Source organism: Arvicanthis niloticus, chromosome 6 (genome assembly GCF_011762505.2).
Source record: "Arvicanthis niloticus isolate mArvNil1 chromosome 6, mArvNil1.pat.X, whole genome shotgun sequence".
NCBI lineage: Eukaryota > Metazoa > Chordata > Mammalia > Rodentia > Muridae > Arvicanthis > Arvicanthis niloticus.
The window spans coordinates 43,031,609-43,052,145 of record NC_047663.1 but is presented as its reverse complement, the minus strand read 5'-3'; the positions used below and the strand labels follow the sequence as shown (position 1 = coordinate 43,052,145).

At 47.8% G+C, this 20,537-nt stretch overlaps 1 protein-coding gene across 1 annotated transcript; it reads left to right on the top strand.

Annotated features, from left to right (window-relative positions):
• Nucleotides 1–2,983: 2,983 nt before the first annotated feature.
• Nucleotides 2,984–17,351, top strand: Lyrm9 (LYR motif containing 9). Its single transcript, XM_034506094.2, has 4 exons — nucleotides 2,984–3,045; nucleotides 12,644–12,784; nucleotides 14,781–14,873; nucleotides 16,001–17,351. Exons 2-4 carry the CDS (start codon nucleotides 12,659–12,661, stop codon nucleotides 16,016–16,018), a joined length of 237 nt encoding a protein of 78 aa, XP_034361985.1. The 5' UTR covers nucleotides 2,984–3,045; nucleotides 12,644–12,658; the 3' UTR covers nucleotides 16,019–17,351.
• Nucleotides 17,352–20,537: the final 3,186 nt, after the last annotated feature.

The window sequence follows — 20,537 nt, the reverse complement described above, 5'->3', positions numbered from 1 at the left end:
AAAAAAAAAATTCTGAGGCTAGAGAGATGGCTCAGTAGTTAAGAGCACTGACTGCTTTTCCAGAGGTTCTGAGTTCAAGTCCCAGCAACTACATGGTGGCTCACAACCATTTGTAATGGGATCTGATGCCCTCTTCTGGCGTGTGTGAAGACAGCTCTAATGTCCTCATATAAAAATAAATAAATAAATAAATAAATAAATAAATAAATAAATAAATCTTTAAAAAAACATCCCATTGACCTGTAAATATCATACATCCTGACACAAGGGCGTCCTGCTGCTGAAATTTCAGTGTAGAAGAAAATGATAGAGTAAGAATAGTTGGATTTTAATTAGATTATGGACCTGATGCCATTTCAGCGAATGCTTGGGCTGGTAAGAATTTTTTAGTTTTACTACTGAAATCTAAAATGAAAAGAAATCTAAAGTTCCTGTCAAGTTAAAAAGAATCGCTATTGCCTTATTCTTTTTTGTTTTTGATTTTCTTTCTTTCTCTCTTTCTTCCTTCCTTCCTTCCTTCCTTCCTTTCTTTCTTTCTTTCTTTTTTTTTTTTTTTTTGGTTTTTCGAGACAGGGTTTCTCTGTGTAGTCCTGGCCGTCCTGGAACTCACTCTGTAGACCAGGCTGGCCTCGAACTCAGAAATCCGCCTGCCTCTGCCTCCCAAGAGCTGGGATTAAAGGCGTGCACCACCACGCCCGGCCCCTTTCTTTCTTTCATTTCTGTTTTTAACTAGACAAAACAGCCCTGCTTCTCTGTGTAACAGCCCTGGCTGTCCTGGAACTGGATTTGTAGAGCAGACTGACCTTGAACTCACAGAACTCCACCTGCCTCTGCCTCCGGAGTGTTGGGATCAAAGGTGTGCACCTCCATGCCTGGCTTGGATTATCCTTAAATCCAAGTTCTCATTGTGACTCAGTAAAAGAAAGGGACTTGCTATCCACATCTCTCTCTCAGGTTAAAAAAAAATCTTTTCTGTTCTTCTATTGTGCTGCCTAGCTGCAGACAAGGAGTTTTTGAGGAAGAGAAATGTTGCATCTCTGTAAAGACAGAAGTAACACAAGAGGCTGGAAGGTGGAGCCTTTCGGAGGTAACAGCTTGCTCCCTGATTATTTTATGACCTAGGTATTAGAATGAGGTTTTTGAAGCAGGAACACGGAGATCTAGGAACAAAAGACCGGGGCTGAGAGAACAGACTGAAATTTCTTTAAAATATGAAAGGATCTTAATGTTGAATGAGAGTGGATTGCTGTCCCAGCAGGTTGCTTCTAGTAAGGGCTCTAAAAGCCGAATGATTTATTGATTGGATCTGCACTAATGACAAGCCGTGATTATGCATGGGTAAATAAGAAGACTGATTTATGAGGGTGCAATTGGATCTTTCAGATATATTTGGTCCAAGTCTACATATTGAAAATAAATGAAGGTAATTATTTGAGTATTCCAGAGGAAGAATCCTCCCACACAGATTTGAAGACAGGGTGTTAGTGTGTTAGCTAAAGAGGAGGAAGTGGGGTGCTTTGTGTGTGTGTTGGGGGGGGGATGGGAGACGGTGGGATTCTACAGAGTTGAAGAATCAGGGAAAGGAAAAAGTTCGGTTAAGAAATAGTCCCTGCAGAGGTGAATGCTCGCAGCCAACCATTGGACTGAGTGCCATTGGACTGAGTTCGAGGTCCCTGATAGAGGAGTTGGAGAAGGGACTGAAGGAGCTGAGGGGATTTACAGCAACAGTGTCAACCGGCCACACCCACCCCCGGAGGTCCCCGGGACTGGACCACCAACCAAAGAGGGACCATGGAGGGACCCATGGCTCTGGCCGCATATGTGGCAGAGGATGGCCTTGTTGGAAATGGGGGGGGGAGGGAAGAGGGTTCAGCCCTTGGGTCTGAGGGGGTTCAGTGCCTCAGTGTAGGGGAATGCCAGGGCAGGAAGGCGGGAGTGGGTGGGTGAGGGAGTATACTCATAGAGGTAAGAGGAGGGGGTTCTGGAGGGGAGACCTGGAAAAGAGATAACATTTGAAATGTAAATAAAGAAAATGTCCAATAAAATAGTAATAATAATAATAATAATAATAATAATAATAATAATAACAATAACAATAACAATAGAGAAATAGCCCTGCTTCCTAAAAGGAAGAAAAATATATTTCTGAGTGCTGCTAGACAGCAGTGTTTTCTTTTTAAAAATGAAGAAAAAAGACATTGAAAGCAATTGTCTTGTTAAAGCAGCTACACGAGGAGCGTGTGTAAGGAAATCGGGCTTTTCATTACAGGTAGATTTTAAAAGCCCCAGAGAAGAGAGATGAGAAGCAACGTTATCCACAGTACCCTTACTGCCTTTCAGACAGCAGCCCAGAGAAGCTTGAAGCTTCACTGAACAGGGCGTTTGTCTCCTGAAAAAGACCCATCTGTATTTCTTTCAGGATATAAAACTTGTATTTAAATCAATTCAGAGAAGCATTCTGACTTTAAACACGCACAAGTGGGGGAGAACCCGTTTAATGAAACAGCATTATTTCATTTTCAAAGAATGATCCTGGCAGTAGCTGCAAGTTAAGATTCTGCATTCTTTCCCTCGATTATAATTATAGCAGAGTCTGAAAGGAAGCATGCCTATTACTGTCATATGTATTCTTTTGACAGGTGTTGTGGGACTGTAATTTGATGAAGTGACTCAAAATCAAGACTCCCTTCCAAACATAATTCCTATCATCAACACGGCAACAGGAAGGACACGTCCTTCAAGCCTTTACACACATCTTGAGCACCCCTAATATTCTATCCATTCGTGGGAACATGAGGAAGATCGTGCTATCAGAGCTTGTATTCAAGGTAGTAAGAAAGACAAGGGAAAGCAGGCTGTATGTGGGTCTAGCCAACTGGGTGGGGTCGGATCAGGAAGCCGGCACCCAGTAGGACCCCGAGTCCCGCGGGTGGCCAGCAGATGGCGCTCGGGTACCAGGCGGGGGCGGCCCTGCACTTGCTTCCGCCGCGCAGGCGCAATCGTGTCGCTCGCGGTGTCTCGAGTTGGCGTCCGCCGGGAAGGCGGGTGAGCCGCTCTGCGCGGGCCCTTGGGCGGGGACTCGGGGGGCGGCGGGGGCGGACTGGGAATTACCGAGGCTGCCTGCAGGGCCGGGATCTGTGGAAGCCCTGGGGGCGATCTGCGGGCGCTCTAGGCTTTCCCCGAGAGCCAGCGACACCTGTCGCAGCCATAGTTGCAGCGCCGCGGAGGAGCGTGGGAGGCCGGGATGCGGAGTCGAGGACACGGGGAGCCTGGTCTCCGCCATGTGCTGCTGGCATCTGCACTCGGCTCGGGCAGCCTCCGTTCTATGGTTTTCAAAGAGGAGACGTGACGCTCTACTCTCACTCGGCCTGCAGGAACACCCTGTTACCAGGAGTACCTGGAATAATTTTGATCTGTGCAATATGTAAACCTATATGGCCTTGAATTCGTAATCCTCCTGCCCCAACCTCCCAGGAGTATTGGGATTCCCGACCAGTGCTAAAGTGCACACGTTTGATAACCTTTAGAATGTGCGCAGGTGTGCATCTACCGCCACTGTTGATTTTAGAACATTTACCTTCATAGAAAACCATCTCCATTAGCGGACAACACCCCTCACCAGTCTTCCATTTTCTCTGCACTAGGCAAACCTAGATTTTGTTAGTTCTGAATATTTCACAGAAATGGAATCAATCATATGTAGCCCCGGTTATTGGTTTCTTACATGCCTCCTTCAAGGCTCCCACGTGTAGCATATGTAAGCGCTTCATTCTCATTATTACAGAATAATTTTTTAAGGTCTGCCTGGATCAGATTTTCTCTCTCCGTGCACCCAATGATGGCTCTTGGGACTCATTTGAAGTCCTTACTATTACATACCTGTCTTCTGGGTATACGGTAGTGGGGGCCAAAGAAAGGGAAGGATAGAGTGTGAAATATCCTCGGGTGGCACTTGGGAATTGGCCAGGAAGAAAGAGACTGATTAGCTTAGGTGCTAATCAGGAGCTAGGAACAGCTCAGTGGTAAAAAGGTTGCCAGGCGCGGTCAAGCCCCAGGATTCATTTCCAGCATTCCCACCTCCCACAGGGATGGACGCAAAGCTGGGACTGAAGGGTGTGCTGGTGGGAATGTAAGGAGGCTGGGCTGACCTTGGCTGTGTGGGAGAGGGACGAGGGGAGGCAGGATTGCTGGAAGAACATAAATATGCCAGATGGAGCCCTAGGGTGGGCGGGGGCAGGGAGCAAACCATTCCTATTTTCAACTTTCTCCATCATGAAGATTAATTGCATATTTAAAAAAATGGCTGGTGCAGGCTTAATTTAGCTTTTATCAGTACTCAATTGGGCATAATTTCGGGTTATTTTCTGCAGTTCCATTATCTTCTTAAATGCATGACTCTTTTTCCAATTATTTTTAGGTGACCCGTGTTAGGACACAGGTTAGTGATAAGGGTGGTGAGCTTCCATGTGACCGGTCCTTTCTTCTTACCCTCTGTGCCAGCTGTATCACCTAGCACCCAGGAAGTTCTCTTTATACACCCCGCCCCCATAGGTCATGTTCTTTAAGGTTTATAAATTGGTTTTGTTTCAGTTTTGAGACTGGATCTTGGATAGCTTGGCTGGCTTCGAGCTTGTTATGTATGTAGACTAGACTGGGCCCTGAACTCCCAGGCTTCCAACATCTACCTCCTGAGTGCTATTACAGAGATATGCCACCAGGCCCATTCAGTTTTGTGTGTGTGTGTGTGTGTGTGTGTGTGTGTGTGTGTGTGTGTGTGGTGTCACATGTGGAGGTCAGAGGACGATTTTTGGGAATTGACTCTCTCCTGCCACCTTGTGGGATCCAGGTGTTTGAAACTGGGTTGTGAGGCCTGTGTCTAAGTCATTCATTCTGTCTAAGATTTTTTTTTTTAAAAGCATTCCTTTTTGTGTGTGTGCAATTGACATCTGTCTGATTTTTTTTCCCATCTGTGTTTGAGAGGGTGCTACAATGCCTTTGTATTTTTAAAAGATGTGGAACAAAGATTTGTGGCTAAGTTGTGAATAACAGCCCAGTTAAGTAATTTTATCAGTGCTGAGTGAGTTCTTGCATAGGCCTAGGAGAGTTCTTTACAGATGGGGTCTCTAATCATGCATTTTGTTTTAGTTCTGGGGACTTAATTCAGGGAGTCACATATGTTCGGGCGTTGCTCTTAACATTGGGTTACTTCCCTGCCCCAGCCTTAGCATTCATTCTTAGGTATACCCATTTAGCAGATGCCGGGATGAAAGTAAGATTGTGAGCTTTAGAATCAGATAGACTTATGGTTAGTTCCCTGCCTGACTGAGCACAGCTATGTGGCCACTGGCAAGTCACAGCTTCTTTGAGCCTTGTTTTCCTTACCTATAAAATGGGGCTAACAATATCTTCTCTAGCCAGGCAGTGGTGGTGCACGCCTTTAATCCCAGCACTTGGGAAGCAGAGGCAGGCGGATTTCTGAGTTTGAGGCCAGCCTGGTCTACAGAGTGAGTTCCAGGACAGCCAAGGCTAACAGAGAAACCTTGTCTCGAAAAACCAAAAACAAACAAACAACCCCCCCCCCCAAAAAAAAAACCAAACAATACCTTCTCTAATATTGTGTTTAATGAGGTGATATGTGAAAAGCTGTCATAATGAACTAATTAGCTTCTGGGTAATAAGGTGATGAAATGTGACATCAGCTTTGCAGAAGATTCTGGATAAACAAGGTATTGGTCTTCTTAGTGGTTCTATACACTCAGATGCTTGGGAAGATGTTGCATGGATGAGCTATGCTGAGGATAGCCCAGGCCAGTTCTCTTTGTCCTGGCGTGTGATTGTTTCTGTGCTTTCATTACAGAGAGATGACTTGAATAACAGTCAGGCATCCCAGAGATATTGTGGCCGCCTGGGACTCTGTATTAGACAGTACAAGATGGGGATGCCAACTTAATAATAGTTCATGGAGAAAGGTACTTTGAAGTAGATGCCAGGGTCATGAGGGTCTGAGCAGAGAATGCAGCCTGGGCTGCATTCCTTGAATTCTCAGGTCACGGGAGTTGACAGGGTCATTGTTCATGGAGCTGGTCCGAACACAATCAGTCCGCTGTTTCTCACACTCTCAGTGTGCTGGAGAGGGGAGGAGAGGGAAAGCAGGCATGAGGGAGAGTGGGGAGGACGAGAAGCACTGAGTGGGGCGGGGCGGGGTGAGGGAGATGGTAATGTCTTCTGCTTCTGTTCTGGAAAGGGGATGACAGGGACTGAGGGAGTCGTCTTTGTATGATGGACTTACTGGTGATCAGGGTAGAGCTCAGACTATGAGTAGAAAGACTTGTAACATTTCTTGTGCTTCTTAGTTTGTTCTCTCTCTCCCTTCCCCTCCCTCTCTCTGTTTTTTGAGACAGGGTTTCTCTGTGTAGCCTTGGCTGTCTTGGAATTTGCACTGTAGACCAGGCTGGCCTCGAACTCAGAGATCTGCCTGCCTCTGCCTCCTGAGTGCTGAGATCAAAGGCTCACACAACCACCACCCAGAGCACATCTCCTCTTAATACTTGTACCCGCATCACCTGAGGATAAGAGCAAACACTACAGAGCCACAATATCATTGATTCCTAACAACATTGGAAGGTTCCTACCAACTGGACAGTGTCAACTGGTGCGTAGCTGTAGGAAGGTTTGGTTGAAGGGTTGATGGAGCACTGTAACCACCCTTGGAGAATGGCTGCCAGGGCTTTCCTTGCACACAGGTGGATGCCCTTCCCTTGATGCAGGTGAGAGCCTGAACTGGAAGTTGGGGCTAGAGTGAAGTGGGGTGAACTTTTGGAGGACACCACAGCTTCCTCCTGAGCACCAGGAGAGGTAGGCCAGGGGATGTGGAGATTTACCTCAGGAAATGTAGGCCAGGAGATGTGGCAGATTTACCTGCCACACAGTTTAATCAGTCCTGGGGGAGCTGGGGTGGTACTTGGCCTCAGTTACTGCTACTGTCTCTACGGTCTAGACGATGTTAGATGTTTACACGTTACACTGTTAAGGGGCCAGAATGAACAGTCTGAGTCTTTCCTATACAAGAATTCTCTTGAAGCCCCTCAAACTGGGACCATGACTCTTCCCTGTTTCCTGGTAACTTTCTGTCTTAGGGTTAGAGTCAGGACATTTTGGCTTTGCAGGGTTTGGACTTGGCAGCTAACAGAATTACATGACAAATTCCTTGTAACATACACACATGCACACCAGACACACAAATATACTCCATGCATATACATATTTACCCCCTCCACACACACACTCATAAACCCTACACATACATACATACATACATACATACATACATACACATGCCCCATACTGACACAGACATCCAGTGCACACTCATATACCCCACACTGACACACACACAGAGAGACACACATATACACCCTACACATACTCCCATACCCTATGCTGACACACAGAGATACACACACAGACCTACACACACTCAAATACCCCACACTGATACATACGCACACCCCCTGCACATATTCCATACCCCATACTGACACACACACACCCTACACACATTCACATACCCCACAGTGACACACACACATACTACAACACACATACTCCACACTGACAGAGACACATACCCTGCACACACTCACATACCCTACACATACTTATGTATACACACATACATATCACATACTCCACACTTACAGACACACATACCCTGCACACACACCCCACACTGACACATATACACTCATATCCTATGTGTTCTGCTTCTCTGAGGCCCCTGACTGTTCTATGTCAAGCCATCTGTCCCGTCACAGGGGAGAGACCATCCCTAGACACAGACTGCCCCACTCCACTTGAGGGGTGGGTGATGCAGACACAGGACTTGCTGGGCCATGGGCTGGGTGTATTCTGTAGGCTGGCACCTTCCCCGCTCAGTGCCATGGCACTGTTTCTGCCAGTTCCTCATTGTGATTGCAACTCTGTTTGCTTGGTACATCTCTGTACCCATTCTTTAAAAACAATAACAAAACCCAAACCAGTTTTAAATATAACATTTTGAGAAAAGTTGCCTGAGTGACAAGGTATGGGGGTGGCTGTTAGGGGATTAGGAGGGGACTGGGTACCCTGAAATTTGTGTTTCAGGTCCACTCAGGCTATTGGGTGGAGAGCAGATAGGGAAATGAATGGAAAGGCAGGGAGGCCAGCTCTAGACGGTGGCAGGTGAGACGGGAGGAATCTCAACTAGAGGGAGCTGTACATCTAAGAGGCACAGAGAGGTAGAATTTGATAGGAGTTCAAAGCCAGTGGCTTGGGGATGGGAGGAAAAGGCTTGGTTGGGCTGGGAGGGACGATCTTAGCATGGCTGCCTGGAAAATGGAGCTGTCCCAGGCACAGCTGGGGTTAGAGTCTGAGGTCAAGTCCAGAGGGCAGAAAGTGAGCATTTTCCAGGGTTGGGGTTTGACTACTATGGTTTTAGTAATGGTGTGGGGAGGTTCATGGCCCCATGAATAATAGTAAACCCACACTTTAAATTAAATTAAAACATTTTTTAGTTCAGCTCCTCTCAGTGGACCCACACACGTATTCTCTGCTGGTTATTACTGAGAATGACTAAGTAATATAATTGAGCTGAAAATAATCTTCCGCCCATACTTGCTGGGTTGGTTACTAAGTATTGCTTGGGTTTTAAAGCAGTGAAGCAAACTTGTGCTCTTTCCAAATGTTAAGTTTGAGGACTGCAGATGGTAACCATCTGTTCCGGACTAGCATTTTACAATATTTGATTAGCACTTTATATAGTCTGGGGAAGCCTGCCAGAGGAGCTGCCTGTCATGGTGGGAGTGTAGTGTGTCCTCTGTGGCTGCCCTTCAGGGTCCTGCCCATCATAGCTAACGGTTCCCCTCTGCAGGCGAGGCCGAATGCAGGGCCAGTGAGCCTGGTGAGATTGGGGTTCAAGAGCCCTGTCCTGTCTAGACTTCCTTACAGCTGGAACCATTGAAATGGATCATAGAAGTGATTTTGTTTTGTTTTTTGAAACATGTAGCCTAGGCTGTCCTTAAACTCACTACATACATAGCCAAGGATGACCCTGTGATCTTGCTGCCTCCATCTCCTTAGTGCATCAGGCCTGCACCAGCATGCTTTCCGTTTGCAGTGTTAAGAGATTGAGCCCAGAATTTCCTGAATACTAGGCAGATGTTCTACCAGCTGAGCCATACCTCAGCCCCTGGAAGTAGAGGTGGGGCAATGAGCTATCAGAATCTTTTGGGTTGAAAATTACAGAAGCGCCATTCCAAGCTGCTTTGGTAGTTGGAGTAAATGGTGAGGTATTAGTTCTGGGGCCTAGGCTTCCTATGGATTTAACATTTTAAGACTTTGTTCTGGCAAGTTCCAGCTCTGCATTCTGCTTGGAATCAAGAGGTGGCAAGATGGTAGGTATCCCTTGTAGAATTACTGAGTCTAGTTGGGGAGGGAGTCTTACAGTCCCAGCTGCCTATCTGCAAGCCAATCCCTCCCTGAGCAGATATGAATCCTGGGCTCTGGTTGGTCAGACAAGTTGGGCCCTTGCGCACCGGAGGTCTGCAAAGCTGGCGTTTACTAGGAGGGAGAATAGATGATGGGGGCGGACAATTGCTGGTCAGCTCCAGTGTTAGAGCAAGAGCCGGAAGAACCACGAGGGAACGGCCAATTTAGCTGTGGTGACGAGCGTGTATTGCTCCGAAAAGATATTCTTGAAATAGAATGTTGGCGCCTCTGACCCCGGCCTATCACAGTTCCCATGTTAGTGCAGGGGCGTCTGACAGTTCTAGTGTCTGGTTCTCCTGGCGGCGTTCTCCGCAGCCTTTGCAACCTTAAAACTAACACCAGTCACTCGGTTCCTTCTTTGAGCTTTTTCATCTGTCACACAGAGAGGCTCTCCCCTCACCCCCCCTAGACAGGAAGCTAGTGAGATAACAGGGTTGATCGATTGGCTGGTTCAGTTCATCCAGTGTGAAACTTGCTGGGGGCCAGACACAGTGCTGAGGCTTGGGCCCAGCTCAGCTGTGAGAGCCTCCTGTGGCAGCAGAGTGATTCACTCCCACGGAGGTTGGGGCATAGGCAACGGAGGTTGGGGCATAGGCAGTGAGAAAGGGCTTCCACTGGGGGGCTGGGAAGGGAGCTACCGCCATGCAGAGCTGTAGAGAACTGACATTCTTGGTAGTCTGAGACTCTGAGGAAAATTTCCAGGGCTGGCATAGATACATGCGTCCTGAACAGTGGGTCAGAGCTCACTTGGTATCAAGTGTGGAAGAGAATGGACTGACATTGGGTGCCTGGAGGGTGCTGTAACACAGCTCAGGCAAGAGCCTTTGGAGCAGTGGGCACACAGACAAGATCAGGGCTGGAGGCACTAAATGGAGGGGTAACAAATCTTGGTATTTTGGAGCCTACCGTTTAGAAACACATGTACTCTCTTTAAAAGACAGAGCTGGGCCAATGACATGGCTCAGTCAGGTGAAGGGAGGTGCCTGCCTCTAAGCATGATGACCCAAGTTCAAAACTCAAGCCCACCTCATGGAAAGAGAGCACTGACTCCTGTAAGTTGTCCTCTAACCTTCATGTGTGCTGTGGTGCAGGCATGCGCGCGAGCGCACACACACACACACACACACACACACACACACACACACACACACACACAAGTTCATCTTAAGAGCTCATACTGAGTTCAGTTCCCAGAATCCTCATCAGGTGACTCACAATTGCCTGGAACTCCAGCTCCGCGGAATCTGATGCCTCTGGCCTCCTTGGGCACCTGTACTCACGTGTGCATACCCTCCCATAGACACATTCATGCTATAATTAGAAAATAATAAGCCTTTAAAAAATCACAATAGAAACATGTTTTGAAATATTTTAAGGTACTCCATAAATGTTCATAATTCTTATGATTTATGTAATAGCTGAAAAACAGATTCAAATTTTAAAAATATGGAAGCCAGGTGGTGGTGGTGGTGGTGGTGGTGGTGCATGCCGGTGCATGCCTTTAGACTCAGCACTTAGGAAACAGATGCAGGTAGACTTCTGAGTTTGAGGCCCTTCTAGTCTACAGATTTAAGTTCAAGGACAGCCAGGCCTACAAAGAAACCTTATCTTGAAAAGCCAAGATAGATAGATAGATAGATAGATAGATAGATAGATAGATAGATAGATAGATAGATAGACAGACAGACAGACAGACAGACATAGACACAGAAGATAGATAAATGGATTCCCTAGACACAGAAGGAAGCATGGCAGACCTTTCCATTGACACAAACCTGGGAATATGTGAAGGAGCCTGGGGAAGCCAGTCAGCAGCTGCTGGAGGCTGGAAAGTGAGGAGCTGGAGGGAGGGCAGAGAGGTGATTTTGGGTGGATAAGCTCGTTCTTCATTTCGATGGTGGTTCCTGCAGAGGTGGACATGTGAAAATTGCCCAGTGGCTCCCTATGAATATTTGTATGTCATTAGCATATTTACCCCTAATATTTAAAAGATTTTAAATTATATTTTATGTTAGGGGTATGAGTGTTTGCTTTCGTGTGTGTGTGTGTGTGTGTGTGTGTGTGTGTGTGTGTGTATGTGTGTGCATGAACACACGTGTGCAGATACTCCTGTGTGCAGAAACTCGTGTGTCCAGGAATGTTTGTGTTTATGTGTGTGAGTGTCACTGCTTACATGTGCGTGCATGTATGTGTGTGTACCATGTGTATGTTTGGTGTCTCTGGAGGCTAGAAGAGGCATTGGATCCTGGATATAACAGAAGTGACAGACAGTTGTGGGCAGCCATGTGGGTGCTTGAAACTGAACCCCAGTCCTCTGGAGGAACAGCAAGTACTCTTAACTGCAGAACCATCTCTCTAGGCCCTAAAACAAACAAAAATTGTTTTTGAGGCAGTGTCTCACTCTATAGTCTTGGCTGGCCTGGGATTCACAGAAGGCTGCAGGTCCCCTCTCCTTTGTCACTGGATACTGGAGCTAGACTGCCAAGGTTTAAATCTCAGGCAGACCTTTTGTCAGCTGTGTGAGCTGGGACAAATTACCTTACCTCTCTGTGTTAGTTACATACCTAGTCCTGACTTCCCTTTGCTCACTCTATCTGCAGCTGCTTCTTCATGGGAGCCACAGTGTGCATTCCGACCTGCTGAGTTTCTCATTAACATGCATCTGTCTGTCTAGGGCCCAAGACTGTATTTCCTACAAGAGCCTTGGTCTTGCCAGTGCTTTGGGAACATGGCTTTGACTAGCCAGGTTTAGACCTTCAGGCTTCCTGTCCTCTTGCCTGGTGCCCTCACTAGCATGTGCCTGGCTGTCGGCAGCCTTGATGGCTCTAGGATTGCCACCTGAGGTTTTCTACTCATTTCCCCGTGTCACCTGCCACCTGAAGCTGAGCTTTAGCGAGACTCTGGGCTGAGGTGGCACATCTCCTTCTACACTTGCATTAGGTCCTCATGGGTCTGCTGTATGCTAAGGTTAGCCCCAGCTCAGGGTGTAGACCTCTGGGGTTGGGCCACATGGGGACCTATCTTCTGTGCAGATGGCTCACGAAAGGCTGGGACTGGAGACCAGTACCACTGTGGAACTGGCCTGATGGCTAAGAACGTGATGTTCTGTGTTTTTCAGGGCTGGGGCTTGCACATGGCCCCTCTGCCGGGGGCAGAGCTGGTCCAGACACCGCTGCAGCTGTACCGTTACTTGTTGCGTTGTTGCCGGCAGCTGCCAACCAAGGGCATCCAGGAGCACTACAAGCATGCTGTCAGGCAGGTGGGAGCAGGTCTGGGGGAGGTGTCCAGTGGGGGCCAGAGCCACAGGTTCCAGGGAGAGGGGCCTAGAATTTTCATAAGAAGCACTGCAAACGTGGGCAGCTGGCCTCTGGCTTCTATCTGTGACACAGAGGCTGTATCCATTGGCATCTCAGTGCTGTGCTGGGGCCTGAATGAGACACTCCAAGGATATTAAAACAGACTGGGTAGAGGCAGGAGAGAGAAATCAGTTGATAAAATGCTTGCTGTACAAGCATCAGGACCAGAGTTCAACACCCAGAAAGGCTGCACTTATAATCCTAGCATTGGGGAGACAGAGACAAGAGGATTGGGTATCCCAGGTTCCAATAAGAGGACCTGTCATAAAAAAAAAAAAAACAATAAATAAATAGAAGCAGAACAAAGTTTTATGGACCACCAGGAAGGGCAAGCAGTTCTCCATTAACAGTGACTACAGTGATGTCACAAGTAAGTGGAGGCTTGATCCAGATCCTAAGCCAGAGAGGAACGCAGCAGTGGGAATTAGGATACTAGCTGTGGATTAGGTATCGGTTGCATTGATGCTGATTTGTCTGAGTTTGAGTACTGTGGGTACTTCAGAGGGTCCCTCTGTCAGGAAACACACAGTGAGGGTTTTAGGGGACAAGGCATAGTGCCTGTAACTTACTTTAGAAGATTCTATAGAGAGGATGATACAACCAGCAAGGCAAAGTGTTAACAACGGGAAGGTTGGAAGCTCTGTGTACCTTTCTATAAGAAATCACTTCTAGGGCTGGGGAGACGGCTCAGCGGTTAACAGCACTGCAGCTCTTCCAGGGGATCCAGGTTCTATTCTTGGCCACCTGTGTACTGCATGCATGTGGTTGGTACACAGACATACACACAGGCAAAACACCATGCCACAAACAAAATAATAAAAATTTAATAATGTCATACGAAATGATTTCCGGTGCTAGAGAGATGGCTCGGAGGTTAAGAGCACCATCTGCTCTTACAAAGGTCCAGAGTTCAATTCCCAGCAACCCCATAGTGGCTCATAACCATCTATAGTGAGAACTGGTGCCCTCTTCTGGCCTGGAGGCATACAAGCAGGCAAACTGCTGTATACCTAGAAAGAAATCTTTTAAAAAAGAAGTGATTTCCAAATAAAAAGCTAAAAATTGCATCTCATACAGATATGTTGTGGTGGCACATATCTTTAATCTCAGCGCTCAAGAGGCAGAGGTAGGTGGATTTCTCTGAGTTCAAGGCCAGTCAGGTCTATATAGTGAGTTCCAGGCTAGCCAGGACGACATAGTGAATTCCAGGCTAGCCAGGGCTACATAGTGAGATCCTGTCTCGAAAAGTAAAAGAGAAACAGTGGTAGCAATAGAGGCTGAGGGGAAACAGAGGGCAGTGATTAGCTTTGGAGCATCGAGGGGAGACTTCCTGGACAGGCGCGGGGTGGGCTCCTGGGACGAGCAGAAGGGTGAATGTAGGGTTGGGAGCACAGGTAAGGGAGGGAGGACTTCATTCTTTTGGAAGAACCCCGAGGTTCACACAAGTGAATTCAAATCTCAGGTCACTGGTCAGAAGACCCGCAGGATTCCCCAGGATCATTTGGCCCTGTGCCTTCTCTCCCTTCCCCATCGCTTCTCCAGCACCAGCACCTAGTGGTGGCGAGGCCACTCCCTCCCCAGAACACTTTGATCGGTATAGATTCCTACCTGAGCAAATAAAACCCAGAGATTGTGGTTCCCTCTGGCCCAGATCACCTGCCAAACAACCTGTGTGCCCAGTGGCTGGGTCCCCTTTTCATCCCCTCTGCTGGCTGCACAGCCAGTTCTGCTGAGAGACAGACTAGGGCTCAAACAAACACTGCTGTCTAAGAGCAGGGTGGGCTGGATGAGCACACCTCAGCAGGGCGAAGAGGTGACCAGTGCCCCACAGTCTCTTGAGACTGGGCTATGAAGCTCTGAATTTCACTTGGCCGTGTCTTTTTATTCTGAAACTTACAGAGTTTCCGAGTTCACTCAGACGAAGACAACCCCGAGAGAATCAGGCAGATTATTAAAAGAGCCATTGAAGATGCTGACTGGATCATGAACAAGGTAAATGGCTCTGGCCTTGGCTTGTGCACTGGAATGGAGATGCTGCAACACCCTTGGCCATTAGGGAGCGATTGTACATCATAGTTGAAAACGAAGGCACCTGCCCTCCTCCCAAGTAGGAGGATAATCTCTTACGATTGCTTCCCCCTCCCTCCCCCCCCAAGGTGAAAGGGTCACCCTTAATATTGAAAGACCAATCACTGCCAGGCAGTGCTGAGTGAGCTGACCTGGGCACAGGGACTGTTGTGTTTCCCTGAAAAGACAGCTCTTCTGTCCAGCATGGCATAGCCGTATCTGGCTTAGAGGGAGGCTGTCTTGGGGGTGGTGTCTTAGTTTGCTCTCTGTTACTGTGATTAAAACGCAGACAGAAACCTCTTTAGGGCAGGAAAGGGTTTATCTGGTTTACAGGCTACAGTCCATCTCCAAGGGAAGCTAAGGCAGGGACTGGAGCAGGCCACAGAGGAAGCCTGCTTGGTTCCCATGGCTCCCTCAGCTACCTTATTCACCCCTGGACCACCTGCCTGGGACTAGGCTGCAGTCTAGGACTAACACCTAGACTGTAGGTGGGAAAAGGCAGTCAGGAATGTGCAGAACTGGAGTGTACCAGCAGATCCTTGTCCTCCTAACTCAGATGCTCCAGATGTAGGACTTAAAGTCTACTTTGTAAAAACCAGATTTTGACAGGGCATTGACCTCAGTGATAGATTGCTTGCCTAGTACAGAAGCCCCTGGGGCTGACAGAAAAAAAAAAAATCCCTGACAGAAAAACAATCAAAAAGAGAGAAAAAGAAAACTTCAGTGATTGGCTGGAGACCCTGGGCTTCTGAGGGTCTCCTCTGCCTGGAACTTTTCTCCTGCAAACAAGATTCAGAATAAGGACAAGCTCTGGTGAGCTCCATGCTCAGTCCCAGCGCCCTCAGCCTCCCAGCCTTCCTCCCAAGAGCCCCTCAGCTTTTCCAATAAAGAAGAAGAGTCTAGGCACCAACTTAGGACAGGACAGTGAAGGGCTTCCCGGTGGAGTCTCACCACCTCCCAGAAACCACTGCGGGGATGGGAAGACCTGTGTGACACAACAGAGCCCTCCTCCATGGCTTCTCTCACCTATTTCTCATCTCTCTGTCTTGCAGTATAAGAAGCAAAACTGAGTATCTGGAGCTCACAGTGCAGCGCCCTGGAGACTCTTGGAACTGAGAAACATCTCTGATTTTGGAACTAAGGAGCAGCATCAGTTCCAGAATATTCTTTGACCTTGTTGGCTGAAAGCAAGAAATCCTCGCTGACATTTGGTCAGGTGGCTCTCATCATTGCCACCATGTCTCCAGCATCTTTTATGTCTGCTTTTCCAGACAGAAACGATATGCAATTTGGGGAGAATTTGGTGTTCTTTTGCTTCTTCTCTGTGTTTCTCATTTTTGCCTATCTCTTCTTTTACTTTGCTCTGAAGGCAATTAATTTATTCTGGAGGTCCCGTTACCCACCTCCAAGCCCCAGAAGAGATGTCCCCTCAGATGACCACCTGTATAGAAAGAAAAGAGTAGGCTTGAGAACCAGGCAGGTATGGATCTGAATCCCAGCTTCTGTCAGGTGCCTCCTGGGTGAGCCTGGGTGAGGTGACAGTGATGTGCCTCACACCAGCTTCATGCACAGGGACTTTGCCAGGAAGCCGCTGCGCTGCCCTTCCCCAGCTCCTCGTCCTGTTCAGTGACTCATCTGTGAGTTTGTCTTGTCCCCTCTCAGAGTCCCAGGAGCTCTCTTATCTGTGCCATGCTGTGTCTGTCAGTCTGTTACGTAGCTGCTCCTCCTGACAGTCCCTCCCAACATGCTCCAGGCAGAAGCCCTGGCCCTTGAGGTGGGGAAACACCTACCACACGAGACCAGCAAAAAGGTGCAAGTGGTCAATGTAGACACCAGCAGGTCCAGGCTTCTGTGCTCCACAGTGTGTCCTCACAGGAGAGGAGAGCGGGTCCAAGGAGAAGTGGCCCAAATGGGCGAAGTAGCCAGAAGATGCAGAGAAGCCACACTGGGAGTTGAATATCCATGGGGCACTCAGTCAGCAGGATGAGCTAGCGCCTGCCTGTGTCCTTGCAGTTATGCGAGATGATGTGACCTCTGTCTTTGCAGAAGTGACTGACAGTCCTGAAGCAGGTGTGTCCATTTGTGAAGCTCACAGTTTTCTTCCTCTTCTTTCTATTTATTCAGACAGGATCTCATTGTGTACCCTGGCAGGCCGTGAACTTTTGAACTTTCAGCAGTCTTTCTGTCTAGGCCTCCAAGCACCTAGATACAGGTTTGCCATAACACCTACAATTGCTGCTGCTGCTGCCTCTTGTTGTTCTCTTCCTGCTGTTCCTCCTCTTCCTCTTCCTCCTCTTCCTCATCTTCTTCCTCCTCCTCCTTCTTCTTATTATATTTTTATTTATTTGTATGTATACACATGTGAGAATATGCAAACCATGATAAATGTTTGAGTCAGGACAATTTGCAGGAGGCATTCACTTCTTCCTCTGTGTGAGTCCTAGAGATTGAACTCGGGTGGACAGGCTTGGTGGCAAACGCCTTTATCTGCTGAGTTATCTGTTGGCTCTCATTATTTCTTCTTTAAAAAAAAGAGAAGATTTTTATTTATGTGTGTATACCACGTGTGTACAGGTGCCCTCAGAGGCCAGAGGACATTGGGCTCCTTGGAACTGAAGTTACAGGCAGTGTGAGCTGTCTGATGTAAGTGCTGAGAAGTAAATCTGAATCTTCTGCCAACAGGTAGCGCTCACCGCTGAACCTTCTCTCTAGCCCCGTATTATTTCTTCTTGACTGCTATTCTCTGAGTAGGACTGTTCCCTCACCACATGCTGTCAAACAGCGCTAAGGATTAGGGTGAGTCAGGCACCCACTTGCCAGGAAGGATCTTTCCTCAGAGATGACCAGGCCCACAGGTTTGCCCTCCCAGATGACTGCAAGGCCCAGGCACCTCCATCCCCGCTGCTGTCATCCAGCCCATCTGAGCCCAGGGACCAAGCCTCACTTTTTGGTAATCGCAGGTGTGGAGTAGCTGCCTGTGCCACCACGCCTGGCCCTAGGCAGAGTTGTTCATTAGAATGGGGCTGAGGAGAAAGAACTCACACTGACTTGAGGAACTGGGGCTGCCACTCACACAGAGTGAGTGCATGAGAGGTGTGGGGTCCCTTTGTTATGAGGGTGGTTTCAGAGGACAAGATACAAGTCAGTGGCCAGGTTGTCCCTATGGCATTAGATATCAACCTATATCTAGTGGGATGTCCCTTATGGTAAAATAAGGGCTGGGAGACAGGCTTATTTCACTTATTGAAAGCGAGGGAAAAAAACTAAGTGAGTCTCCATGAATGTGTTCCTATTATTTTATCCCTCTCCAAGGTGTCTTCTCCAGTCTTGTGTGTGTGTGTGTGTGTATGTGTGTGTGCACATATATATGCAAGTTCCTGTGTATACACCTACACAACACAACTGATGTTGAGTTATCTCCTCTATTGCTCGCTGCTTGACATTTTGAGACAGGGTCTCTCCCTGAGCCTACAGGTCACTGGTTGACTAGACTGGCTAGGCAGCAGATTCCGGGGATCTAACTCTTGCTCTCTCCTGCCACACACACACCACCCAGGCTTCAGGTGTGTGCCAGTGAGCCAGCTTTTATGTGGGCATGGGGGGGGGGGGAGTCTGAACTCAGATCTTAATCATCTCGCTGAGCTGTCATCCCCAGCCTCCCCTTCTTGTTCCTAAGGAAGTGGTAGCAGGTGGAAATCTGACTTCAGAGCTGCTTTGGATTGCTGGCCCCACCCGACGGGATGGGGACAAGAGCAGTGGCATGGGCTCTGTCTGCAGACAGTGGCAGCATCAGTTTGACTTGGAAATGACAGTGTGGAGAAGACACCCTCCCCAGGCATGTTAAATTAGCATAAGACTGAAGTCAGCAGAACAGTGGCCAGTGATGGCTGCCCGAGTGCCAGAAGCCAGGCACAGATGGGGCAATATCTGGTGCCAGCCTTCCCTAGGTGCTCTTCTCACAGGGTGTGGACATTCTGCTTCTTTAATATGAACTTCTACTCGTCCTGGCTATTGAGATAAGTGTAACAAGTAGAATCCAGGAGCACCCCCCCCCTTTGTTCGGTTAATAAGAAATCTAATTCTCTCTGGTTTTCTTCCAATATTGGCCATGGAATTTAGTGAGAGTGGTGTGTAGGGAAGCCAGTTACTGTGTCTCCTGTGGTTTTGAGGGCTTTAGTTGAAGATTGTAACGTGACCTCATGGTAAACAAAGCCACTCTATCAAGCAATAGATATAATTGGCTCCTTCAAGACTTAGCTCCTAAGGGGCTGGCAAGATGGTTCCAACAGGTACAGGCACTGCTGTGCAAACCTGATGACCCCAGTTCGATCCCCTGATTCTGTGTTAAGGAGCAAAGAAAAAAACCAATGCCTCTCACCTCCACATGAGAACCATGGCACACATGTACCCGCATTAACATATCATGCACATACACAATGATGACCATAAAAACAATAGCAGTAATGTAAAGCATACACTATCATGAGGCTGGAGCCATAGCTCAGTAGCTAAGAGCACCTACTGCTCTGGCATTGACCAGAGTTAAATCCACATCTGGTAGCTCACACCTGTTGTAACCCCAGTTCCAGAGGGACCTAACACCTCTGACCCCAGCAGCCACCTCCACTCAGGTGCACATACCCACACACATACAAATAATTTAGAAAATTATCAAAAGATAAAGGAATTAATTATACAGCATGCATATACCAGTGTGTACCAGCGCTCCTAGTTTTATTATAAATGACTAGCCCAGGTACAGTGAGTCCCCCAAAGCAATCTCTTACAACACCTTGGTTAGTAATGTAACTAAGACTTAGACAATCATCAGTTTTGGAGGAACTCAGCAAGAGATGCAGCCCAGGGAGCTAGGGAGATGGCTCAGAGATCAAGCACACTGGCTGCTCTTCCAGAGGTCCTGAGTTAAATTCCCAGCAACCACACGGTGGCTCATAACCATCTGTAATGAGATCTGGTGCCCTCTTCTGGCCTGTGTGCATCCATGCAGACAGAATGCTGTATATGTAATAAGAAAATCTTGGCGTGTGTGTGTGTGGGGGGGGGGGGGAGGGAGGTGGGGGGGGGATAGGGGGAGGGTACTCAACTAGAGCCTGGACTGGGTATTTATTTATTTATTATCTATGTATCTGTCTGTTTATTTTTATTGAGTGTTTTATGCACCAAAGTGCTCAGGCCATCAGGCTTGGTGGTAAGTGCCTTTATCCACTAAGCCATCTCACTGGCCAGAGCTTTGTAATCTCCTATATCAATTTGCCTGACTTAGTAGCCATTCCATTGATGTCCCTTGAAGTGAGTTATTGCCACCTATTTAGGGACTTGTACTGCCCGAAGGTGCAGTAAGGTTAGATCTTACTGCTTTATTGGGGGAAACTTTGGCCATCAACATTTCCCTTTTCACCCAAACAGCGGTGTGGGCTAAGTGCTAGGAGCCCACCCTCGGAACATTGAAGGCCATCTTTCTAATTGTGGGGCTCAAATAAATAAGGTCCATGAGCTCACTTTGGGGGCAGAGCTGTAAGGAGAGTGGGCATTGCCTCTGTGGCACAGTAGCAACACTAAGCACTTACT

What these genes read in the sequence shown, in the direction of transcription:
- Lyrm9 (XM_034506094.2), top strand. Translation starts at nt 12,659, where the DNA reads ATGGCCCCTCTGCCGGGGGCAGAGCTGGTCCAGACACCGCTGCAGCTG. An exon ending in ACAAGCATGCTGTCAGGCAG is followed by an intron (nt 12,785 to 14,780) that starts GTGGGAGCAGGT and finishes TGAAACTTACAG; the next exon opens with AGTTTCCGAGTTCACTCAGA.